General features: G+C 39.1%; 1 protein-coding gene across 15 annotated transcripts in view; it reads left to right on the top strand.

Moving 5' to 3' along the window:
* Positions 1–26,642, top strand: part of Syne1 (spectrin repeat containing nuclear envelope protein 1) — a 428,203-nt gene that overhangs the window by 312,160 nt on the left and 89,401 nt on the right. For 11 of the 15 annotated variants that reach the window (XM_078018867.1, XM_078018877.1, XM_078018878.1 and 8 more), the window contains 11 exons: positions 131–265; positions 1,510–1,619; positions 6,362–6,518; positions 7,817–7,948; positions 8,179–8,334; positions 9,136–9,345; positions 14,422–14,523; positions 18,540–18,659; positions 21,007–21,207; positions 23,660–23,833; positions 26,466–26,597. In XM_078018867.1, the coding sequence (XP_077874993.1) occupies positions 131–265; positions 1,510–1,619; positions 6,362–6,518; positions 7,817–7,948; positions 8,179–8,334; positions 9,136–9,345; positions 14,422–14,523; positions 18,540–18,659; positions 21,007–21,207; positions 23,660–23,833; positions 26,466–26,597 (1,629 nt within the window). The remainder of the gene's footprint in view (positions 1–130; positions 266–1,509; positions 1,620–6,361; positions 6,519–7,816; positions 7,949–8,178; positions 8,335–9,135; positions 9,346–14,421; positions 14,524–18,539; positions 18,660–21,006; positions 21,208–23,659; positions 23,834–26,465; positions 26,598–26,642) is intronic. The other 4 variants (XM_078018868.1, XM_078018872.1, XM_078018874.1 and 1 more) reach the window with 1 other exon arrangement.

Below are 26,642 nucleotides of genomic sequence, written 5' to 3' on the forward strand. Positions count from 1 at the left end.
GAATGTGGCTTCACATCCTAACAGAGCAGCTTTGGTTATCATACAGACCACACTAAAAAAGCATTCTCTCCATTTTTGGTGAAGATTTTCCTGTAGAGAGCATGACCTTTGACTTCTGCCTCCTTAAAAGCAGGGAGCTGCCCAAGAGAAGGAGGACAGCGATGTTGATCTCACGGCCACTCAGAGCCCCGGTGTGCAGGAATGGCTGGCTCAAGCTCGAACCACAAGGACCCACCAGAGGCAGAACAGTCTCCAGCAACAGAAAGTAAAGCTCCTCCTGCCCTCACTAGTCCACAGATCTGCCAAGGAAAGACCTGGAGGGAAATGCTGTTTCTTTACTAAAATCCAGTTGCTTTGAATGAAGCAAGATGTGATTAGCCTTTCCATGTCCTTACTCATGACCATTGTTATTTTAGAGGGCAGCCTTTCAGGAAATCTTGTTTTTAAGTTTTTAAATACTATAACTCAACTATAACCCACCTCTGCTTTTAGATTAGCCCTCGTTTGAGTCTACTTTATTACAGTAAAAGTTGGTGATGTGACTCAGTGGTAGAGAGCTTGCTTCACATGCTGCTGGTCCCTGGTTCAGCATGCAGCACTGCAAGAAAACAAAACTAAACTCAGGAAGGTCTTGAGGAATTGGTGGAAATCTGAATTTCATGTGTTTTTTTTTCAAAGAAATGTCATTTGTTTTTACTTTCAAGTAGACACTATCAGAAAACGTGTTGTAAATTGTTACCTAGTGAAACAACTGAGTTTTATGAGTAAGATTTTTTTTTGTCCTTGATAATACCATTGTATAAAGGGCAAATTAAAATGTTTGATTTTCCCAAAATACAAATGAGTCTCCTGCAAATAATGAAGATGAAACCAAATCCGTTGATAATCCAATTTACACAGTAGTGAGCTGGGTGCGGTGGCACACCCTTGCAATGCCAGCAGCTGGGAGGCTGAAGCAGGAGAATCAAGTCCAAAGCCAGCCTGGGCAATTTAGTGAGAACCTGTCTCTGAATAAAATAGAAGAGTTTGGGGGTCGAGCTCAGCAAAAGCATACTTGCCCAGCTTTATTGAGGCCCTGACTTCATTCATAGCATTGCCAAAAAAAAAATAAATAAATAAATAATAAAATAAGTGAAGAATACAGAAAGCTGGTGCTTTCAAGAATCTGTTCTGGCAAGCAGGTTTTGTTTTTGTTTTTGTTTTTGTTTTTGAAAAGTGAAAGTTCACTCTATGCCACTAGAGGGCACAATTGTCCAGTAAAATTTTATTTTCCCAATGATTGACCCAGCTTTTTCAAATATCTTTTATCAAAGCAAAAGAAAAGTATATAATACAGATATGTTTGAATATTTATCTAAATTGTATCTTGAAATAAAATCTTTTTTGAAATGTGCAAATTTAAAGCTTACTGCCAAAGTTCCCTGAGAATTTTCTAAACAGAATTGTGATTGTCAACAATGACCATGAAATGACCAAAAAGTGTTTGCTTTTGTCCTCTCCCTTGATCAGGAGCTGGAACAAGAATTAGCTGAACAGAAGAGCCTCCTGCGCTCAGTAGCCAGTCGTGGAGAGGAGATCCTGACCCAACACTCAGCCTCAGAGGCCTCGGGTGGCCTTGGGTATGTTTCAGAACACTTCGACTTTCCCTTTTTCTAATTGTGTTTCCTCGACACTGGAAGAAATGGGATCAGCTCATTCAAAATTTTATTTCAAATGTCCTATGAAAAATGTGGTCATTTGTTTTTACTTTAGAATACTAAATGTACTTGCATGTTGAGTATTTATTGCAAAGCACAAGCCTCACCAGTAACCTTAAGAGCTAATTTCTTTGCTCACTTCCCATGGTCTGAGCCCATCTGTCTAAAGAAGATGCTCATAAGTTCATTTTCAAAATCAAATAGGAAATGCATTAGAAAATTGGATGTATAATGTTTCTAAGTGAATTATAGGTAACTGCAGAGCATTTCCCCCTAAAGAGCTTATCTTCCTCTATCCACATTCAAAAAAAAAAAAAAAAGTATGTAATCTCTAAAATATCTGGACTTTTTTCAGTGGGTCAGTTTCTGTAATTTCTACTGTAAAGTCCCTGAGTTTGGAATGGGTCCAGAGTGGAGACTTTGAAAGTCTTAAACACAGAAAAATGTTAAAAGGAAAATGAAGGAAGTTGGAGAATTTCCAAGTTTCAGAATTTGATTAGAAAGGTAGGGAGGTAAAGGTATTGCAACATAGTGGGATAGCTGCAATTTTTAGTCAGCTGTGAGTTTTATTCCAGTTCCAGAGCTATCACCTGGGAAATATCACTCAACTCTGAGCCTCGGGTTGCTCATGTGAAGAATTCAAATAACAAACAACAGCCATCATCACAAAAGTGTTGTGAAACTGGGTGGTTGGCACATGCCTGAAATCCCAGGGACCCAGGAGGCTGAGGCAGGAGGACTGCAAATTTGAAGCCAGCCTCACCAGCTTAGGGAGACTCTGTCTCAAAATAATAATAATAATAATATTTTTTTTAAAAGAATTGGGGATGTAGCTCATTCGTTGAACACTGAGAGCCCCGGGTTCAATCCCCAACACCAACAACAGCAACAAAAAAATTGGAACTATCAAACAAGAAGATATATTAGACAACTTAAACTAAAAAAGGTTTCAGCAAAAGCTCTGTGTTTGTGTGTGCTATCTTTCCACAAATAACTTTGACCTTGTTTTCCACTTCTGAACATTTTTCCTCCTCCCGGGGAATATAATGTGAAAGAGAAAGTATGTACATTATGAAGGTGGTTTTTGAAATAATATTAATAATGCCAAATAATTGAAAAGGCAGAAATGCTCTCTGGTGTGGAAAAAAAAAACTAAAGAAAATCTGTGTAAATGTATATCTAAAACTTAACGGTATCATAAAATATATATACAATATTAGGCAAAAATGTGAATTAAAATTGAAAAGTGCAATGTATATGTGGATATAAACCAAGATAGAATATGGATAAATCAAACTAACTTTGGTGAGGGCAGATGGGAAATATTTTTTACTAGAGTTATACGTAGCATTGGGCTCATCCTAACGCACTCATACGTGCATGGAATTTGACTTCAGTTCATGATCCTCCCTCCTTTTCCCTCCCCTCTCACCTGTACGCCTTCCTCTTCTAGACTTCTTTTCACTCATCTGTTTATTTATATTTGACTGATTCTTTTTACTAATACATAAAGGTGAAATCCCCTTTGGTATATTTACATGTGCACATGATATGACTTTTTAAAAAAAGAATTCTTTCTGCATTGCCTCCCATTTAGATTGGGGAAACATTTTTTTTTTAAAAAAAACTTCTTTATATTTAATCAGTGCTGACAGAATGGTGCTGACTATCACATTAGTGCTGATCATATACGTAGATGTAGTTATACATATTACTAAAATAGTTATTAAATATTTCCCTGATTTTATAATATTTATGCATATATAAATGAATCAAAAGTGGTAAATGAGTCAATATGTATTGGAATTTCCAACACATATATACATATATGGATTTCAAAGGCATGTGATAAAGGATAAATGACAAGATGCAATTGCAATAGGGTCATTAGGACAAAGCACATAGGAATGCAAGACAAGAAAGCAAAACCAAGAAACCAAAAATAGTGACATGGTTAAGAAATGTCGCTTTAAAAGAATAATGATATTCTTTTAAATCGACATTAATCGATAATAATGAACAACAATGATATTTGTAGTTGGGCTGTAAAAATTGTGACCAAAACATGAGGATTTTTTTAAAAAAAACATCTCTTGTCATCATGTTTACAGATGGTAAAAAAAGGAGCTGGGGGTGCACCTGCCCAGTATGAACAAGGCCCTGGGTTCATGCTCCAGCACTGCACAAAAAAGAGGGGGGTGGGGAATATAAGAAAACAAGAGCAGATGAGGTCAGAAATAAGTACACCTGTGTCTGGAGCAAGCCCGTCTCGACTGAGCCTTGCCTTCACTGAGCGTTTTCTGTTTCCAACTCCTCTAAGATGTTTGCCTGTCCCTTGAAGTTTTCTGTTTCTTTCCACAACATTATTTTTACAAAGAGCCCGTGCACACATTTCATCCTCAGGATGTGTATAGTTTCAAAGAAGAAGTAGCTGGGTCTTCTGCAATTTTTTTGCCATGATTTTTTTTTCCTTCCCTGACCTTCAGCACTGGAAAGAATCCAAATGACAGACAAACAACTGGAAATTGCTCTTTTCAAATATAAAAGTATTTTTAAAAGAAATTTGTAGAGAAGTACTGGCTTTCTATACAAGATTCACTTTGAAGACTGCTGATAATTTTTTTTTTCATGTATATAAATTCTTTTACACAAATTCCTTTGAAAACTTACCTTTAAATGGAGTTGATTTTAGTTCAGCCAGTTCTTTCAAGTCCCTGGGGACCAACCAAACAAATAATCATAAATTAAGTGATCTCTAGAAACCAAAGGAAAAATTGTATTTTGGGTTAGAGTAACATTTCTAGGGAAGAAATATTCATTTTTCATTAAATTCATTGTATTTGTTAAGTCTTATAATTATTTGCTGATTTTCTGCAGCTGTCCAATGTGAACTGGTTTGTGTGGGATGCCCCTGTAGGAAGGGCATGACCTGCTTTATATACTCAGAAATTTATTTTTAAAGAAATCAAATTTCTTGCATGTATGATTTTGTCAAAATGAACCCAGACACTGCATATAATTATAATGCTCTAATTTAAACAAAAGAAAGCAGCAGCAGCAGCAGTAGCACCTGCATGAAATGTGGTCTTCATAGAGGGCTCCTTTCAAATCTCCTAAGAAAATCAACTGGAAATTTATTGATATAAATGTGAACGGAAAGGACATTTTCCTTGGGGGTAGTGAAACGCTGTGTTCTAACTGAAAACTAATTTGCTGCTGGTTTTGTTTTCTTACATGTGTCAATGATTAAATATAAGAATATGGATCTTAATTCTTCCCCTGTTTAATGATAAATTTTTATGAAAACATAAAAAGAAAACATAATGAAGAGATTTGATTTCATAAGAACTTTAAAATGTTTTTCTTTCTTAAAAAAAAAAAAAAAAAAAAAAACACAGAAAAATCCAGAGACTAATTGTTGCAAACCCTCAACTGGAGGCATCTGTACCATTTTGTCTTTTTTTTCATTCAATGTTATTTTCTTAGCTCAACAATGTCAAAACAGACTTAGTTCTACATTCTAACTGCTCGCTGCTGTTTTACCCTTCCTTCCTTCCCTTTCTTTGCTGTTACTCATATTGGAAGTACCTAGCATGTCTCCAATAGATGGGAGAGATCCTCTGAGTTATGTCCTAGAAATAGAATCCCAGCATCACAGGATTGTGGAATCTTAAGTCCTACTTCAAAAGGCTTACTTGAGACAGTCCTGTATTTATACATACTCTGAAAAAAAATTGGTTTCAGGGTCACTACCAATGAATTAGTTAGCTGCCAGTGAACTTGTTAGTTCTTTCCACTCAAGCAAAAGGCACTGTCAAAATATTAATTCATAGCTTATGTGCCTTCCAGATGCCATGGTTCTAGTCAGGTCCTCAAAATACCTCCTGACACATTAATATCAGAACTTCAGCTCCCTCAATTATTATTGTCACCATTATCATTTTTATTAGGTTGCATTTATTAAGTGGCTGTTGTTTGCCCAATAGGGTTGTAGGCATTATGTATTTGTTATCTTACTTTCTTTCCGTAATTCTGTAAGATGGATACCGTCTTCATTTGTAAGGTGAGACAATTGAGTCTCAGAGGAAGTAATACGTTACTCAGTGTCACAAATGCAATGTGCTGGAGCAGCGATTCCTTTTCCCCGCTTCCTGTGCTAAGGAGGGAGCAAGGCCTCATTCATGCTAGGCAGGTGCCTTACTCTGAGCCATACCTGCCTCTAGAGAGGGCTCTGATCTAGATGCTCACTCCAAAGCCACAGTTTCTCAGGGTCCCCTCCTTCCCCCAAGCTCTGTCCTTCCATTGCATGTACTGACCTTCTGTAGGCTCACGTCATGGTAAAACCTCTCATAGATGAGTTAACATTTTCAGGGTTTTGAACTAATTTGTAGACTATCTATCAAAGGATGCCGCTCCATAATCATACTGCAGTTTTTGTTAATGTATTTTTAAAATATTCATTATGCTCACAGTTAAATTGTGAATAAGACTATACTTAGTTGTAGTCTCTGTGTTTCTGTTTCAATTTATATTTTTAAGGCATAGCTAATGACCAAGGTAATCTTGCTCCAGTTTGTAAGTTTAGGCCTAGGACACACAATGTGACCTCTCTTGTTGCTTTTTTTGTACACATTGTAAACTTAGACTATTTATTCTTCTAATAGCGAAAAACCTGATGTGTTATCCCAGGAGTTGGGGATGGAAGGGGAGAAATCATCTGCGGAAGACCAGATGAGAATGAAATGGGAAAGCCTGCACCAAGAATTTAGTACCAAGCAGAAACTACTACAGAATGTTCTGGAACAGGAACAAGAGCAAGTGGTATCAAACGTTTTGCTTTTCTATATTAAGAAACATCAGAGATGTGTGCCTTATGCTAAGGGAATGTGTGCAATGATCTATATTTTCATTATCAATTCCAAACTAAGATATGATGCAAATTATTCAACCTATATTTTTCTCAACAAGCCTGCTTCACATTTCCCTTAATAATTGTATATTTCTATGTGAAAATTTATTTTATTTCCAGGTAATATTTTCCCTCAAGCATGATTAATATCTGACTCCTCACTAGCATAGGCCATTAAATTTTATTTTATTTTTTCCCACATGGAAAATTATGGATAAAAATTGAGGATATACACATCCAGGGCAAATGGAATACCACAAATCTGGAACTAAGTTGTCAAGTCATCTTATTTTCCATGGCTACTTCCAGTATTTAATAATTTTAAAAGGTCTTAATGAAAAACATATTGGAACCTCAGAGGGTCTGAAGGAAGGGAAGCCAGTGGTCAGCTAGAATGGTTCCTGACCCCTGTGTCAGGTTGGGTCCTGGGATGGATACTGTGTGATATTGGGCTTGGTTCCACCAAGCATGCCAAGTTCAAGGGAATTGAATATGGCCACAGAAGGTCCCAGGTAAATAATCACTGTTAGTTCACTCTATGGAGAAGCCAGAGAATAACAGGAAGTCAGAGGAATTTGAGAGTTTGGAGAGTAACCAGGTAGCCAGGAACCCAGTCATGCCTGGGATGCCTACCACAGTTGTGGCTCTGGGATTCTGCAATAGGAGCCTAGGCCCAGGTCCCGAGCCAGAGCATGTCCATCTAGGCTCATACCAAGACAGCGAATTTTTGTTAGGATGAATTCGAAGACCTTTACTGTTGGTCTTACCACTCTGGCCACAACTGGCTCAGGGACTGGGGGAGACTGAACTGGAAAGAAAGGGGTCAGTACTGCATGACATCTGGGAGGGCGAAGCAGGAGCTGTCAAAGCAGGCATGAGGATATGGCTATAAGTGGCCAGGACCAACTAAGAAGAGGCATCTAACCTAAGGGCCACAGTGTGTCCCCTTGTGTCTGGCGACCCTTGCATATGTGTCTCCAGAGCCATGAATTTCTATCCCACTGTCCAAAACCACATGGCATGACATGCCTGCTCCCACCTTGCCTCCCTGCTCCAGCCAGGGGGTCTGCGTGAAGAGTCACCAGCTCTGGCCTGGGGAATTTAAAGCATTCGGTTCCTGAAGGCAGCATCTCCTCCAGTGAGCACTTAAATGAGAAAACGGGGACACAGTGCCTATGCTCTTGAATAAGGTGTCCCTGTTGGCCTGCAGCTTTACAGCAGGTCAAATCGACTCCTGTCCGGCGTGCCACTGTACAGAGGGGATGGGCAGGCACAAGACAAATCTGCAGTGACGTCTTTGCTGGATGGACTGAACCAGGCCTTCCAGGAGGTTTCGTCCCAGGTAAGCCTGTGCCCCTGTGTGCTTGTCTTGGCTTGGCTGGGCCTTGCCCTGCTCGCGTGGGTCCCCTCTGCCTTTGCAGAGCTGTTCCACCCCTGCGCATGAGCACTGAGAGCCGACAGGAGGGATGAGCCCTGAAACCAAAAGCCACTAGTCCCTGGAGTCCCTCCTAGTATTTTTGATTCCTCAAAACACTGTCATGGGTTCCTTATCCCGTACCTGCTGCTTCCCAGGGTGGAGGAGCCAAGAGGCAGAACGTGCACCTGGAGCAAAAGCTGTACGACGGAGTCTCAGCCACCTCCACCTGGCTAGATGACGTTGAGGAGCGTTTGTTTGTGGCCACCGCACTTCTGCCCGAAGAAACAGAGACGTGTCTCTTCAACCAAGAGGTAAGTATGGCAGCTTCTGTGTGAGATCCTAAAGCTCGATGAGTTTTGATAATGAGTAATTAATTTCCAATATGAAGGTCTGAATAAAACAGGTCTAATGAAGCACAAAGGTGTACTCCCAAGTAACACAGTGCAGGACAGAATTGTTTGAATACAGAAAAGCCTCATAGATCTGTATGCCTGCTTTGCATTTTTATCCCTTATATTGTGTAAAAAGGGGGAGGAAAAACGCAAAATGCTAGAAAACTATTGCATATCATCAATCTGCCACATAATGAAACACATGCTTTAAAAACAATACTGGATTCCTACATTGTGCTTTATAAGACTCATTTATTTTTTTTGTATCAGTTTGTACTATTATGAGCTAATGATGGAAAGTTGCTGAGAAAAAAAAAAATCTCTTCAAAAGCAACTTTCCACTGGGCACAATGGCACATACCTGTAATTCCCAGTGGCTAGGAAGGCTGAGGCAAGAGGATCAAGAGTTCAAAGCCAGCGAAAGTGAGGTGCTAAGCAACTCAGTGAGAACCTGTCTCTAAATAAAATACAAAATGGGACTGGGGATGTGGCTCAGTGGTTGAGTGCCCCTGAGTTCAATCCCTGGTACTCTGACCGCCCCCAAAAAACCCCAACTTTCCTATGATGCATAGAAGTCTGGGGAAAAAAGATGAATTGGCCTTGGTGTAGTGATTAATAAGCAGTAAGATTTAGTGAATTTTCTATGAGGAAATGACTTTTTTTGCATACTGATTCAACGATCTAAACACAGAAACAAAGTTTCTCCTTTATCAACCCTAGGCCCTTGCCAAAGACATTAAGGAAATGTCTGAAGAAATGGATAAGAATAAGAACTTGTTTTCCCAAACTTTTCCCGAGAATGGCGATAACCGGGACGTCATTGAAGACACTTTGGGTTGTCTTTTGGGCAGACTGTCCTTACTAGACACAGTAGTGAATCAGCGATGTCATCAGATGAAGGAAAGACTCCAGCAAATACTAAATTTCCAGGTAAAGAGGAGTTTTCTGTTTTTTCCATTTTTAGGATACAGTCAGTAATAATCAACAGGGTGTCTCATTGAGGTAAGAAAATCTTTTTTTTCTTTCAAATGTTCAATGAAGAGCAAGAGAATTACATGCAGATGGAACTATAGGATTAGAAAACAAAATGTTTCATGCTTCTAGAAATGGAAGGTTGAGAAAACGACTCTATGTGCTGAGTAAAAAACTTAACTTCAACCAAAAAAGTCAAATTTTTTGCTTATTGTAATCAAAGTTTCCAGGGGGCAGTAGTGGAGTTCTGTATATATTACCCAAGAACATGCGGCAGCTGCTACAATGTGGAAGGTACCCCAGGCTTCAGTACCCGAGAAGTTTCTGATTGCTTCTACCTGTGTTGAAATGTATGGCACTGCCTTCCAATCCTCACCCTCAGACTCACTACCTTTTTGCTTCATTTTGGAATTCTACACAATTATTTCGATGTCAACTAAATAGTAGTATAGTCATGAAACTTTTCCTATATGAGGGTACACTAAAACAAATGCAAGAGCTGCTGATAAACTTTTAATATTGATTTTTCATTCCTAGTAAAATGCACCATGTGGAAATATTTAATTTTAATTGGATGCTTTTTTTTTTAGAAAACATTCGAGATATTCAAAATAGATGCTTCTAATTAGTGCTCACAGATTGATACAAAGTTTTGATTTGCAAAAAAAGAATATACTAATATCAAATGAATTCTGTATTTACTTAGACATGTGGAATTTTCTAGATAGCCATCTAGTGCGACAAATTACCACTACCTTCCAGAAGTCTACATTCTTAAAACTATCCATTAAAAGTGTTGCAATCATGTGTGGGTTTTTTTTTTTTTTTTTTTTTTTTTTTTTTTGGACTGGAGATTGAACCCAGGGGTGCTTTACCACTGAGCTACATTCCCCCCCCCACCACTTTTTTTTAAAATCTATTTTTAGCACAGTCACATTAAGTTGCTGAGGTTGACCTCAAACTTATTTTTTTATTCATACACACAGATTTCAGATGTGTTATTGTATTTAATCAATACAGTATCCCTATGTGTTAATTTTGCACTCTGGGTTCAAAATCTGGCTCTGTCCCTTACTGTATTATAAGCTGCTTATCTTCTCTAAGCAGTTAATATCTTCAACTATTAAATCACACTCTTAGTAATTTTCTCCTAGTGCTGTAAGAACAAAATAAGTTAAAATATGTGAAGTGCTCTAAGCAGTGCCTGATACATGGGCACCCAGTGAATTTTTGTTGTTGTAGTTGTTCTTGCTAATAAGCATAGTGGTAGAGGATCTAAAACCAAGAGAAAGGTTGAATTACTCCTTCATGGTTATCAAAGAGCACTTTTCTATTTTATATTATGGCAAGAGAGATGGAGACTGATAGTCCTCTGAAGATACATTCTGAAGGCAGAGCCAGATGGAAAGCGTTTGTTGATGGTTTGATGTAGAGAATGAGAGAGAGACAGGGGGAATGCCCAAGAGCTCCAGGGATTCTGACTTACACCTTTGAGGCCCTTGACCAGCAGAGAAGGCCGGTGGATAGCAGTGGGCACGCCCAGGTTACTTGTGGTACCATTGATTGCGATATGGGGCACAGAGTCACAGTAGACATTTGTGTATGCAGGTCTGTGGCATGGAGGAATAGTCTGGAAGGGACATTCACATCTGTGCCTGTAGGTTGTGTAGTACATAGCAAGGAAAAAAAATTCACTTCAAGTCAGAAAAGCAGGGGTTATTGTTTAAGTGTTTTGTTTCAGATGCACATTTGATTGCATGTAAATATACTAAGTATGTCTTAAACAGACCATTATGTAATTTATGAAAATTTATTTCATTACTCTAAAATTCATCTTTCATGAACTAATACACTGAGTTTTAACAGCATGCTAGTCTATCAGCCGTGCATGAGGGGAGAGTAACTGTGAAAATGTATGTGTTTCTCAAAGGTGCGTTTTGCTTTTTTGAATTACATTTCTTATATTATTGTCCTGACATTTTAAAATTTTGTTGGTAATTATAACCAGTCACAGGAAAATATGAACTAAGCATGAGTACTTTGGAACCAGGAGAAGAACATGCAATCACAAAACTCTCTTTAAATCATGTTCTCTATTTTCCTTTTGCCAACAAGTTTCTACTTCTTGGTGGCCAGCTCACCAACAAAAACTGACAACCCAAATGTTTTTGTTCCAATTTAATTGAAAAAAGAGTTCCAATGGTAATATAATGAAGGATCAAGTCTCAAACCATTTGCTCTTACTTTGTACCAAGCACCTGGTGTGCTGTAAGTGCTCAAGAGTTGTTGAAATGGCATTTCCTCCTTTTCCAAGCCAGCTTTGAGCATCAACTTTTGCCAGACTCTTAACACAATTCTAAACCCAAAAGACAATGTGGAAGGGTCCCTAGATGCTATGTCTGTAATGTCTATTATGCTTGTGGAACCACAGACAAGTCAAACTGTCAACTTCTGAATTTATTTTTTTTCTCATAGACTTAATCCAAAATAACTTTCCTAAATAGGTAATTTAGTATTTGAAGTCATTTTTTAAAGTGAAAAAAAGAATCATTAATGAAAGAGTTAGGCAGTATCACTAATTTTAAAGCTTGAAACTTTCCATGGACCTGATCCTCAACAACCAGAACCCTGCCCCTTTATACCCTCCTAGTAGCTCCACTGACTACAAAAAAAAAAAATTAGGACATATTATCTTACTATATAGATAACTTGATCATCTTGCTGTATCATAAGTAATAATAATTGGTTAAATCTTTGGGGGTTTTAATCATAATGAATTTTTAATCTTAAGAAAATACCAATGTTGGTAAGATTATTAGCACCTTTTAATATTTTTATTTAGTAAGTTTTAAATCAATCACATTATTATCTATCTTCTTGAGTAATCTCTCTCTCTCTCACAATAATTAGTGTGGCTTCCAGAAGTGTAATCTTGGTTCCTATTATCTTTAGTAGAACACAGTTAAGAGAAAATGCACTATTAAAAATATAAAGATGACATATGAGAAGTAAACATGCATTCTTCATTTCTAACCTATGAAATGTATACTGTTACCCTTTAGATTAATTAAACTGACTTTATTATAAATATATGGATATAGTGGAGACTTTATTGCTTTTGTATCTGTTCAAGTGAATGAGAAACATCTTTCACTGTGCTTACAAGATAAGTGTGTGATGATTCTAATGGCCTGTATGACCTTACCTTGAACACATTGAGTAAATGCAAACGTTATCAGAATTCATGCAAATGCTTCAGGTTTTCAATGCTGCTATAATAATTTATTTAGTTGGCCTCTGAGCTTGAACATGGGTTTGAATTCCTCTTCCTCCTCCTCCTCCTCCTTATGCTTCTTCTTCTTCTTCTTCTTCTCCTTCTCTCCCTCTCCCTCTCCCTCCCTCTTCCTCTCCCTCCCCCTCTCCCTCCCCCTCTCCCTCCCTCTTCCTCTCCGTCCCTCTTCCTCTCCCTCCCCCTCCCCCCATCTCCCTCCCCTTCTCCCTCCCTCTCCCTCTCCCTCCCCCTCCCCCCTCTCCCTCTCCCTCTCTCTCTCTGTCCTTTTTCTTGTTTCTTTTTTTCAGTGCTGGGGATGGAACCCAGGACCTAGCACATACTAGGCAAGCTCTCTACCAGGAAGCTCCACCCCCAGCCCTCCATGTTCTCCCCTGCATAATCCACCCATTCCTTTGCCTTTTGGCCCTGCGTTTGCATTATCACACCTCCACGTGGCCTTAAAGTTGGTTTCTTTTCCTTGCTATGGTTATCCTTCCCTTAAGTCAGGATTCTTGCACGTGGGCTCTGTATTCTCATACTTGCCGCCAGTGAGGAGGACGTGAAGAGCTGAGCTTCATCCTCCGATGAGCAGCCAGTCCTGCATATGTGTTGGGTGACTAATACGATACAAAATTTTAATATTGCTGATATTTCTGGGAAGTTTGGAAGTGGTTTAATGTAAATATTGTTACAACTCCTTATTTCCTTTGACATTGAGTACCAAAGTTCTGAGAGCTCTCTCCTTTTTTGTAAGAGTCAAACTGCATATAAGTATATTGAACATTTAAATGAATCTTTAGGAACAAATAACGTGACTAAGACCTTTTAGTGTTGTCTCTTAAAGTCTCTGGTCCTAATAGATAATATTTATTTTCTTAACTTCTGGATGGAATTTTATAAAAAGTTGCACAAATTCTTTGAAAACAATTGAAGAAGACAGTAAGGAAAGGAGAAGAAAGAGAATGAAAAGAAAAATATATTATTCCTAAAACTCATATTATTTCCCAAACTGGGAAACACCTGTAGATTGTTTTCTTAGATAAAAATAATTCTATTACTACTGAAATATTCAAATGTGTTCATTTATTTCAGATTTAACAAAATTAGGAAGACCAGTATTATTAACTACTTATATATGTCAACTCCCTTTCATTATGTGGAAAATGCTTTGTGTAGTAAATTCTTCAAAAGACAAGTTTTAGGGCTGAGCATATAGCTCAGTTGATAGAGTATTTGCCTCACAGGGACAAGGCCCTGGTTCAATCTCCAGCACCACCAAAAAAAAAAAAAAAAAAAAAAAATCAATTTTAGCCCCAAGGTAAACAGTTACTAGTCCCTTTTACCTTCCCATGAAACATTTTTGTTTCTCCTGAAAATTAAATCCTACACAACTACCCTCAACCTTGAATATCTGTGGGTTATACACCCACTGATTCAATCAAGCACTAATTGAAAATATTTGGGGAAACAATTGTGTGCACTCGTGTGTGCTTTTCCTCTGTGATGGCATTTACATGTGAGGTATTATAAGTAATCTGGTGTTTGGGAGGATGTGTACAGGTCATATGCAAATTTTTCATCAACTTCTGTAAGACATTTGAACATCCCTGGATTTTCGTATTGAGGGGTGGGGGGTCCTGGAAACAATTCCTACAGATACCAAGGGATAACTTGGTATAATTTCTAGAAATCTATATTATATTTAGGATCATTTTGAATTCTCTGTTACACATGCTAAGTCTTCCTGTTGTTTTCCTCCTTAGAATGACCTGAAGGTGCTATTTACATCATTGGCTGACAATAAATACATCATTCTGCAGAAACTGGCAAATGTGTTTGAACAGCCTGTAGCAGAACAAATAGAGGTATTTGCAGCTGCCTTCTACTAGAAAAGCAAATGCACAAATATCTGGTGTATTATGACATTTCAAAGAGTCTATGAAAGATTAATGGCTTACTGTGGCATTTTTTGTTTATCATATATTTTCGTTTTGAATGCTGGATTTGAATATCATATCTGGTGACACTGACTCTTGTCACTTCTGTGTGGACCTAGAAAATGTAAGATAGGTAAAGGTGTCAGTGACAGATGCTGATCTGAAGAAGTTTGCTACCCAAAAATGTGATTAAACATGTTCCCAAGGACAGAAGGTCAGGCTGTCCTTGGAATGGTAGAAAGAACTCTGGACATTCAGAAGGGGGTAAATTACCTCCAGCAGATAGAGGGTCTGGGAAGACTTTGTAGAGGGAAATTGGACATGCAGGAGATTTGGACACATAGTGAGTTAGAAGGAAGGTACCAAAGTCCAACAAGAAAAAAGGCATAAATTCAGGAAACACAGGTAATCCAGTCAGTTGAATTCAGCACGGATGAAAACTATGGAAAAGAGATAAGATCGCATGAGTAAACTTGAAGTAATCTGGAGGGCCTGCAGAATGTCATATAGTTTGATTATTCTATAAACCAGGGGTCTCTACAATTCATTGATTATATACCCCATTATCTAAGAATAATAAATAGATATACACCACAACTACATGCATATTTACTTATAAATTATAAGCAGGCACCATGCTATCTCAGAAAGCATATACAAAAATGAAAATTAAGAATGATGGTGGTCAAATGCATAGTGTTTCATCCTGGTTGATCAACTTGCAATCTTCCGGGTACTTTTACTCACCTTGGAGAGTCCTGGCAGAGGAAAGCCATGAGGACGTTGGAGAGGAAGAATGGATGTCCGTTCCAGGTCCCTTTTGTGGATGGCCATCATGGCAGCAGCAGGCTTAGGAGGCAGGAAGCTGCACTGAGGAGGAAGTTTGAGAATGTGAACCAGGGTGTTGACAATGAAAACAGAGAGAGGTCAAGAAATGGGAAGGACACTACAGAGAACATCAGCTACTAGGCATGATGGGAAGTGTGTGTTGAGTGGAATTTTTTTACCTCATTTCTGTGGACTCCAAGGGATCTTTGGGTAAACCACAAAGAATAACCTGCAATAGAAATCTCCCACAATACATATGTGAGAGGGAGACCTGAAATCATTTGCAGAATACCATGTGAATCTGCATTTTTATTGACCTTAGTTTCATCTGATTTTAGAAGAGATTTCTCATTTACCCCCAATTAAAAATCATTGTTATATTATATCTTCCACATGAAAAGATCTTTTACTTTTTTTGTTTATAAATAACATGTGATTCCAAATGAGATTTGAACACCCGTGGTGATATCTTGTGTTAGACTTCTTATGTGAAAAAGAAGATAGATGTGATCACAAGTAACATTTTTTTACTAATTATTGACCAATATAACTAAATAAATGTCACTGAATAAACACAATTTGAGTAAATCACAATCTATTTGAGTAAATGGAAAGCAGCTCATGAGTGTGCTAATTCCACTCCTATCCTTCTTGGACTAAAAAGGTAAAAATAGCAGAAGGCATGCAATGCCACTCCTCAGGGTATTTGCTCCTCACCTGAGTCACAGGGCTCCCCCTAGAACACACCTGTTGCAGGTGAGCTTAGTGCATAGCTGTCTTCTTAGGCTGTGCCTACACTTCTTCCTCTACCGCATCTACTCTTTGCTGAGTCCTGAGCCTTTCTTTTTGTTAGATTGCTTTCTTGTTTTATTAGTGCATATGCTTCCTAAGAAAGTGTACATGATAGCTATATTTTCAAGCTCTTGCATGTTGACATATTCTTATCCTATGTTCACATTTGATTGTTTGGCACTTTATAGAATTCTTGCTTAGAAATTTCTTTTGGAGTTTGGGAGCTTTGACTACATTGTTTTTTTAGATTCCAGTGTCAGATTGAGGAATCTAAAAATCATCCCGACTCCCTAAGATCCCCAGTGCTCTGAAATTTCTCAATCACATGCCTTGGGGGAGGGTCTATTTTTATCCATTGGGCTGGGAACTCAATGGGCTTTTTTAATTTGGCAAAATTCTCATCTTTCCATTCTGGAAACTTTTCTAATCAATTATTTAATATTTTTTTTTATTTCTTCAGTTTGTATGTCTCCCTTTTTAATCATATATTGGATATTTTTGTCCAATCCTCTAATATTTTTAATCAAGAAATCTTTTTCTCTTTCTGCCCTTTTGCTCTATTTTCAGGGACTCTTCTTCAGTTTCAGCTCCATCCATTTCTTATTTTGTGGTTAATTTTCCCAAGCTTATTTTGATTCTCTGAATCATCCTTTTTTATAGTATCCTGTTCTTTTTTTAATGAGTGCATTATCTTTTGTAATCTCTCTGGGTACATTAATGATTTATTTGTTGGTTGAAATTTTTCTGTATAATCTGTTTTGCTCCGAGTTGTTTTTATTTGTTGACTTATGTCATTCTCTGTCTTTCATGTTGGAGGTTTTTCTTAGGTATACAGGCATGTTTTATTGTCTGTTTACATTTAGGTTGAGGAGGACAAAACAGCAGAATGGGAACTTTAACTAAGGATGGAGCTTGACAAGTTTGAGATAGTGAAGGGTGATGTGTGGGGACCATTTTGGAAAATCTTTGTGTCCAATTTTTTAGGGCTTCTCTACTGGTCTTCCCTTCAATCTATACTACTGTCCATGGCAGTTCTTGAAAGAGAAAAAGACTTGAGCATTGTATATGGCATTTTATCATTTTATTCCCGTTTTCAATCAAGCACTTACGCTCTCTATTTTACCTTCTCCCAGAAAATGAACTGTTCAGTCTTTCACCAGGGAGGGGAAGGGGCAGTGTGGAGTGAGGAGGGGACCTGGGGATTTAACTGCTCTTCAGGTAGCTTCTTACCAGCCCTCTTTCTTAGCACCCTCCTCCTTGACTCAGAGTTCCTGAGATTCCCATGGTTCTAAATTTGATGGTGTGGATCTTCTGAATCTAGTGGTGTGGATCTGCTGTAAGATTAGGATTAAGCTCCCACACTTTCTAAGTTCATGTTTCATGTGCTCTTCCCAATTTCAGCTTCCAGGATTTTGTTGGTATTATCTTCTTGTTCCCTTGCCGTTGTGGATTTATGGGGGTAACACTCCAAAAACTAGCAAGCAAAATGTTTGGTGTGATTGCAATGAAATTTTAGGAAAGAAAAAATATTGGACACACCACACGTGCTTCATCTGCCATCTGGAGTTCAGGTTCTTTTCAGCCTTCAAGGACAACTGATATTGCACTTCTTCCAAGAGCCTACTTAGCCCAGGATTTGCTGGTCTGTTATGTCTCTTCTCCAGACTCCTTTAGTGGAGAAGGGTTGCACCATAAAGTTTAGCACTTAATTGTGTTCAGCCTTGTTTGTTTTCCTCTGTCTTCCTGACCAGACCATCAGCTCCTTGAGGTCCAGGATGAGATCTTGTGCTTTTTCTACTAAAGACAAAGCTCTGCAATGGCAGCCACTTTGCTAGTTGCTGCTTGGTTTATTTTCCATTTTACAACAATGAGAGAGCCTCCTCACCGCGCTGTCAGATATCTCCTGTTGCCTCCCTGCGTCTCTCTCCAAAGGTGCTTCCCGCTGCATTTCAGGAAACAAGACATGATACCCTAGAAAATGTTACGCAGATACTTTTGCCAACATATTCTACATCTTGCTTCCTGTTCAGGTGTTTCTATTCACCCAGCCCTTCTCCCAATCCTCAACCCCACATCCTTCCTACCTCCTTATCTCTAAAAAGGTAGGGCTGTGCTGTAATAAAGGGGTTTCTTCTCTTTTGAAAATATGACCATGCTTTTTATGTTTTGTTGATGTGACTCATTTTTGTTTGTTTGTTTGTTTGTGTTTGTTTGTAGAGGGAAGAAGAACAAATAGAGCCACAGTAATCAGACTTTGTGCAGGGGTGGGGGTGGGGGTGGAATTGTCCTTAGGAGTTTAATGAAATGACATAAATCTTACCTAGGCAATACAACAGGCGGAAGAGGGACTAAAGGAACTGGATGCAGGAATCGCTGAATTAAAAAGGCGTGGTGACAAATTGCAGATGGAGCAGGCTTCCCTGCAAGAACTCTCCAAGCTCCAGGTACGGTCTTTCGTGGACTCTGTCCAGGTGCAGAGGTACATTCTAACTCAGGGTTGATAAAATATTATTCTATTTCCTTGGCTTTCTTTTTTTTTAGGTTTTTTATTTAGTTGTAGGTGGACACAATACCTTTATTTTATTTTTATGTGGTGCTGAGGTTTGAACCCAGTGCCTTCCACATTCAGGGTGAGTACTCTATTGCTGAGCTACAACCCCAGCCCCCTTCCTTGGCTTTCTTTATAAGACCCCAAATTTAGGTCTCAACCTTTCTTCCATGTAAGTCTTAGAAACTTTTCTTAAGCTTTTGTCATATTTAGTGCAATAAAATGAATTACATTCACATACTTCTAAGATTCACATTTTTTTCTGATATTTGCATTATTATTCTGGTGGCTAAAAATATTATGATCTAGTTCAATAGTAACTTACTGTCTTCGACTCTAGAAGATAAAATTATGACCACTCTTACTTAGATAAGTTGAAACGGGAATAGGACTATATTTCATTATCTCCCCAAGTATTGAAGTAATACTTTTTTTTTAAAAAAAAAAGGTTTTTTAATATTAAAAAACTGTATCTTATTTTTCTATACATGCAGAATGGAGACATTGTTTCAATTCTAGAACAACAGCAAAAGAGAAAAATTGAAAAAGTAGAAAGTGGTTGAAATCTAAATAGACTTCCTGGCATCGTTAGGAACAGAGAATAATATTTGGAGATAATTTGCTTTTCTAGATCAGATACAAGCAAAAGTCTGATATCAGGGTGGGAAGACAATTGTAAGATACTTGACCAGTGAAATTTAGCATCTGACAATGTAGTTATGTTATATTAAGAAAAAATTATGCACAGGCACGTACAGTCAGAGTCTCTCTCTCTCTCTCTCTCTCTCTCTCTCTCTCTCTCTCTCTCTCTCTCTCACAACCACACACACAAACACAAAGACACACACACACACACACACACACACACACACATAGGGTTTCTCTGAATGTCTATTGCAAAACAATTGAGGATATAGTATGAGTCAAGTCCAAGGTCACAAGTTCCTTCTTTGGAGAACATGAAATAGCTCTTAGAAGCAAAAGGCCATTTCCATTTTAACTGCCCCATTCCTTTATCTAGCATTGCAGTGTCATAATCCCAAAGCTTTGCCTTGCACTTTTTAGATAGTTTCCCACCAGAGCTTTAGTGTCAGGTGTAAGAGTCCAACATCACAGCTGCAAATCGGCATTAAGGCTGAACTTTTCCAGGCTGAATCTTCTGGCTGCTCATCCTTGAGATGATGCACTGAGCAGGTCCATGTGCTTCCAGTAAATTTTCTGTTTGGCACATCATCGTCTCCTGGAATGTCTTCCCAGATTAAATGGTTATTTACTCACCACATTTGGCGAAAACATGGCCCTTTTAAGTCTTCAACTCTTTCTGCTCACATCGAACTCCTCTGTTTCTCTAGCTCTTTATTTCAAAGACAATCCCAAATCTGATATCGTTTAGCAGACAGAAATGTTAAGGATACTGTATTCAATTATTCTAAAATTATATAAATGCTGAGAACATTGTAAAAATTAAAATTGTATTTTCTATGACACCCCCTCAGCCACACGAACACTTTTTCACCATTTTCAGCCCACATCTCATTGCAGACTGTTGGCTTTCCTGAGAATAGAGTTGTCAAATCTGTCTCCTGCGCCATCTCTAGGAAACTCTTTTTTATGTCCTTTGGAATCTTAAAATATTGAGCTTATTTTTTTATAGGCATACTTTTTTTTTAGATTTTTAGCTTTTTTCCCCCTTATGTCTTTATTTTCAAGTCCATCTAAATTGTATTCTGGTGTATAGCACCTGGTAAGGCTCTGATTTTACTTTTCTCCAAAATAGTTATTTCCACATTATTGCATATTTTATCCTTTGCTCCACTGACTCCATCCTTAAATTCTCGTGAATGCAGTTCTTTTTTCTTCAATTCCTCTTTTATGCTTTATTGCTTATCAATATGAAACAAAATTAAATTAAAACAAAAACTAAACAGAATACTGAGCAAAATTAATTTATTAAATTAATAAATTTAATTAAGCGAACTTGTATGAAGTCATTGTAAAGCCACAGGTCTGTAAACCACATATTGTAGGCACTGGAACAGAAGTCAAGAGCTTACAGTTTTTGAAAGAAGTCTTCCAAACGAGGCTCATAAGAAAGACAGGAAGGTGATCTACATGCAGAGGAGACCTGTGGGTCATAGCAGAAAGAGCTTCATTGGTTAGGTAGTGGACCTGGCAAGTAGCACACACTGAACAAGGTGCCAGACTGTCAACTGAGAGTGATTGTCACCATCTCTGTGTCTTAGGACATGTATGATGAGCTGATGATGACCATTGGCTCTCGGAAGAGTGGTCTGAACCAAAATCTTGCTCTCAAGAGCCAGTATGAAAGGGCCTTGCAAGATCTGGCTGACCTGCTAGAAACCGGACGAGAGAAGATGGCAGGGGACCAGAAAATCACTGTGTCTTCCAAAGAGGAAATCCAACAACTGCTCCACAAACATAAGGTAAGAGAAAGAGGGAAAGAAAATGTGATTGTGAGAACATTCTCAAGTCCTGATATATATTTAGTAACACCTACTATCCTAAGTCTTTTATAAATTTCTATTTACATGATTTATTCTTTATAATGATCACTAAAAATGTATCTTAAACCCACTAGCGTTTAGTAACACAGAGAAATTATAGTGTTTCTATGATTTTGTAAATTAAATTAACTTAATTATATATTTCTATAATTCTGTAAATTAAAAGAATAACTACAAGTAGTTTTGCTTCTCAGTTACACACTAGGATTTAAAGGCTTTCTTCTTACATTAACCATAACCAAGGAGAAACTCAAGGACTCCTTCAGAGGATCCCAGCTTCATTTTTAACTCTACTTTTTCCTGTACGTCTCTTGTGGTCATTTGTTCATCTAGCCCTGGGGCTGTCTCTGCCCTCTCTTGCCCTGGCCTAGGACTCCCAGCTCTGCTCTGGGAATGCAGAGCTGCCCGCTCAGGCCTGGGTTGGGGTTTATATCCTCTACATGCGTCATTCAGTTCTGCCTTTAAACACATGCTTCTTCAGTTGCTGGGAACCTTGGAGATTTTCCTGGGGACACTGAGTCCAATTACTTCATAATCAAACTTGGTAAGCCTGAGATTTCACCATCTGTGTGGGCCAAACTCAGGTTGGACAGTAGTGCTTAGTGAAAGAAGACCTGTTTAACATACACACCACAACTAACGCTTGCATTCCTTAGCAATGACCATGGAAAGTTTCCAAGTCCAGAAACCTAGCTTCCCAGGCCACAGGAATTCCCTGTAAGGAAACAAACAAGCAAATACATCCCTGTGGGTTGTAGGTGGTTAACATATTCTACCATGATGTAGCTCTGGTGGTTTACATTGGTAGATGTTGGGAACTGGGGGAAGGGAATTGGGATTTCTTGCTATTTTTTTTTCCCAGAGGTTTTTATCCAAAGTTTTATGATTTATTAAGGCTTTATCATTTGGCTTTGAAAACATTGCTTTAAAGTTCACAGCTGGTTTTTCTCAAATCTGACCATAGCCATAAAAAATCATTCTGAGTTATTCCAGAAGGAAAGCTAGGATCAATGAATAAAAATAACAAAGAAATAAAGCTCAGTAGAAGACAAACTCTGAAAGGAGTAGGCTGTCCCTGAGCAGAAGCCTCCATGGTCATGAGAAGTCCAGCCAAGGCTGTCGGGGTGGGATGGGGGTTAGGGATGGGGGGTAGGGAGGGAGCTTGAGGGAGGAGGAATCTCAGCTCTCTGCACATCTTGGCTAAACAACCTCCAAGATCTCTTCCAACTTTAAGATTCTTTGATAAAATAATTGTGGGTTAAAAATAAAGATCTAGCTTCCACTAACAAGCCCATGTTCTGAGGAAGAGTTCTACAGTGTTGGCAGGGAGCGTAGATATAGCGGTTGATATATCACAGCTCTGCTGTGACTAGCTGGGCATCTGTGAGTGAGCTACCTGGAGGGGCAGGGTAGCTCGCTGTTCTCCTCTGTATATGGAAACAAAGCTACCCATCTCAGAGAGCCATGGGTTTAGCATGAGGATGACATGAGTCAGGTACGAGTTAATGGAGCACCCAGCAAGCAGTAAACACACAATTAATGGTGTATGTTCTTATCAGCTTTCATTCAACATCCAACATCCATTCTCAGCATTCCAGTTCTATAATTCTGTCCATGGTGCTGGGTATAGAAAATAGAATAAGGCCTATTTCCATCTTCCAGAATCTACTACACATGACAAGTAGTATTTCAAAGATGTTCATAATGTCACACAAGGCCTTCGATACTGTGGAGGTAAAATATGAAGAAAAATTTTAAATATTTAATCGGTGAACATCAAACTATGTTTGGAAGCAAAAAATAAGTACAGCAAATAGTTTGGAAGTTCAGAAAGTAGTGCTCAGACCCAGCCATGGACGGAGAGTCATTAACTGTGTTATGTGAGAACATCTTGAGAAGAACAGAGTTAAACAGGGGCTGGAGATAGGGTGTGAGGGACTGGAGATAGGGTATGGCCAAAGAATCCAGCAGGCCACTGGTGTGGTGGGGTTAGTGAGGGACAGTGTCAGGGAAGTAAGGAAGGCCAGAGTGCAAGGGATGAGGTATTAGAGGGCAGAGGAGATTTTGTTAAGCAGCTGGTCATCTATGAAGAGTTTGGCTTGGAGGCCATTGTGGCTACTACACAGTAGTGTACAGGATGCACTTAGATGGGGAGAAGAGGCCAGGCAGGAGACCAGAACCCCTGTCTGGTCAGGAAGCTTCTTCAGGAAGTGATGCGTACCCGGGCCAAGAATGAGGTGAGAACAGAACAGGTGGAAGGGTACCACCCATCTATTAAATGAGCCTCGTCAGCTTTCATCTTTGGAGCAATGTTTATCTGGAAGTAGTGTCTGAATGAATTGCTGACCTCTTTCTACCTGCAAAATTGCAGGAGTACTTTCAGGGCCTGGAATCGCACATGATCTTGACAGAAACACTCTTCAGAAAGATCATCAGCTTTGCAGTCCCAAGAGAAACCCAGTTCCACACAGAGCTGATGGCTCAGGCATCCGCTGTACTGAAGGGGGCTCACAAGAGAGGCGTGGAGCTGGAGTACATTCTAGAGGTGAGACTGTGGCCAATGCAGCACCTTCCCCGCTGCAGGGCAGACCTTCAGGGAGAGATGAAGTTTATCTCCTGTAACCTTGGAGCTGGCTGGGCCATTTGGTCCAGTATTGTGTTTTTTTTTATGGCTATGTGATGCCTTGATCCTCTTGTAGTTCCCATTTACATGTGGGTATGTGCTGTACCATGTTGTAAGTCAGCTGGGTGAATACTGGCCTCAGACTGCATGAAGAGATTTAGGGGTTTAATATTCAAACTGAAAGCCTAATTAAAAGCATGAAAAAAAAATGTAAAAATATACCTCTGGCTCTGTCCCCAGTGCAATTGCTTTTGTGATAAGACCTGTCACTAGGATCCAGAAGCCAGAGCTCAGCCACCTGGGTCCATTTTTTTCTGCTCCAAAAAGCAGAAAATCAAGGATTCATTTAGTAGCAGCCAAAGAACACTGGTTTGAAATCAGAAAATCTGGGTTCAGATCAGAGAAGCCATTTTTAATATCTGCCTTAGTTGTAGGTCTGAATCTGCTGACCTGCTAATCACAAAAGGATACTATGAAATTTCATTTTTGCATTAACTTAGTCACCCTCATTCATCACCAATAAATGAATCAAGTATTTGTTCATTCAGCCTTTATCAAGCTGCTACCAGATTTCCAGGCACTGGGGACACTGCCCTCCGTGAGCTCATGGTCTAGTGAGGCAACAGGCAAGCAATGGCCAAACATAGTACAAAATGGAAAGTTGTGCAGAGAAGGAAGCACACTCCATGCTATAGATAGAAGAGGGATCTCAATTGTAACCAACTTTCAGACTTAGAACAGGGATTGGCCCGCGGGCCAAATATGACGTACTGCTTGTTTTTGTAAAAATTTATTGGAACATATAAAAAGTTTTCTCTGGTTATACTTTATCTGTGGCTGCCTTCACACCACCAGGACAGATGTGAGTAGTTGCAATAGGTACTGCACAGTCTCCAAAGCTAACATGTTTACTCTCTGGCCTTATATAGAAAAAGCTTCTAGAGCATTGCTCTCGAGTCACACAGATGTGCACCACAGGTGTGTGAACTTGAATACCAACAGGTGCTCAGTAGAGCCTCACTGACCAGCCATAGAACCCTGTATCACTTCGAGAAATTATGGATACCATGGTCCCTTCCTTTTTTCCATTAACGAGATCAATTGCCCCAAGAAGTTCCAGCTTTCTCATTCTTCTTTCCTGAGAGAGCTGGAGAGATTATAATCTCTCTCCCCTTCCCTCTCTTCCTCACCCACTCCCCCAGCCTTTTGTGGATTACCTACATCTCATGTTTACGTTTTTCTAAATCTTGCCTTCTTCACTGGGCCAGCATCATCACAGATAGCTAACTCCGAAAATTCCAAGCATGGATTTCCCCAAAGTGCTAAAATTTGGAAAGAAATTTATCAAATTTTTCAAAGTTAACATTTGAAATCTTGTGTAACAGTCACAGTTAAGTGCTCTGTCAGTAACCGAGATAGGCATTTCACATTTATAAGAATGCATCCAAGTGTGACACAACCCTCTAAGATATATCATGAACCACTACTTTAGGAGTGAGCCTGGGAGCAGTGTCTTGCCAAGACACGAGTTTCACTGGGAGCACAGTCAGCAGTCACACCGTTTCTGCCTGGTTTCACTGACTGAAAAGAGTGTTTTCAATGAAACTGACCAGACTGTGCCATTTAACCACAGCATCCCGTGCTCATACCCAGACTCCCCCACCCTGCTCAACTCAAACTTATTCCTCCACAGCCCAAGAACTCTGTATGCCCTGAAATTTACTCTTTGTATTTTTGTAAGTTTATTTTTATTGTGGATTGCCTATCTCCCTTCTCTAGGATGTAGGTTCCAGAGAGCCAGGGATTTTGAGTTTTTTTTTTTTTTTTTTTATTCACTACTGGATCTGGCAATTGTTTAGTATTTGGGAAAAGTATGGACCTTTACTGTTATGCTCTGTTGCCACTCCAGCAGCACATCAGAGTGGAAATGCATATCGAAAAACTGCTGATCCACACTATAAATTATGAGAAAAAACTTCAACTGACATTTATTTTAAAAGTCTTTTCCAGCTTCAAATAAAAAAAAAAGTCTGAATTTAGGAATAAGTCATTTGATATTTTTCTTTAACAGAATATCTATAGTAGATATTTATATTTTTAAATGTCTGCATTTTAAGTATTATTTACAAATCTATTATGCTTAGTTCACTCAGTTCATGAAAAGCAAACATGCCTATCCTTATGCTTAACTCCTTCCTGGGGTAAAGCATGAAACGAGGCACACCAGACACCAGTGACACTACATGCATTGCTCCATCTATAATTAATACCAGCGATGGAGAAGGTAGTGATTCCCATTTTAATTTTCTGATGAAAGTCCAGAGATTTAGTATCGTTCATGGTGATCGAGGTAATAGTGGCAGTCACCAGTATCCATTTACAATACTTTTGAGGGCAGCCATCTGATTACTGGCTTCAAAGCCATCTTTTGCTGCCCAAAGCAAACCCTACGTAGCCTGAAAGAGAATCTGTCAAGCATATATTTTGTGCACAAGGAGGAATAATGTTCCCTAAGGAGGGTTCTTCTGCTCATAGACTGATGTTGCGTTTCTAGACATGGTCCCATCTGGACGAGGACCGCCAAGCACTCAGCAGGCAGCTGGAGGTGGTGGAAAACAGCATCCCGAGCGTGGGCCTGGTGGAGGAGAGCGAGGACAGGCTCACGGAACGCACAAGCCTCTACCAGGTTGGGTCCCCATGGCACAGGTGGCCATGTTTCCTTTAGAATCTT

This window comes from Ictidomys tridecemlineatus, chromosome 8 (genome assembly GCF_052094955.1).
Source record: "Ictidomys tridecemlineatus isolate mIctTri1 chromosome 8, mIctTri1.hap1, whole genome shotgun sequence".
Lineage (NCBI taxonomy): Eukaryota > Metazoa > Chordata > Mammalia > Rodentia > Sciuridae > Ictidomys > Ictidomys tridecemlineatus.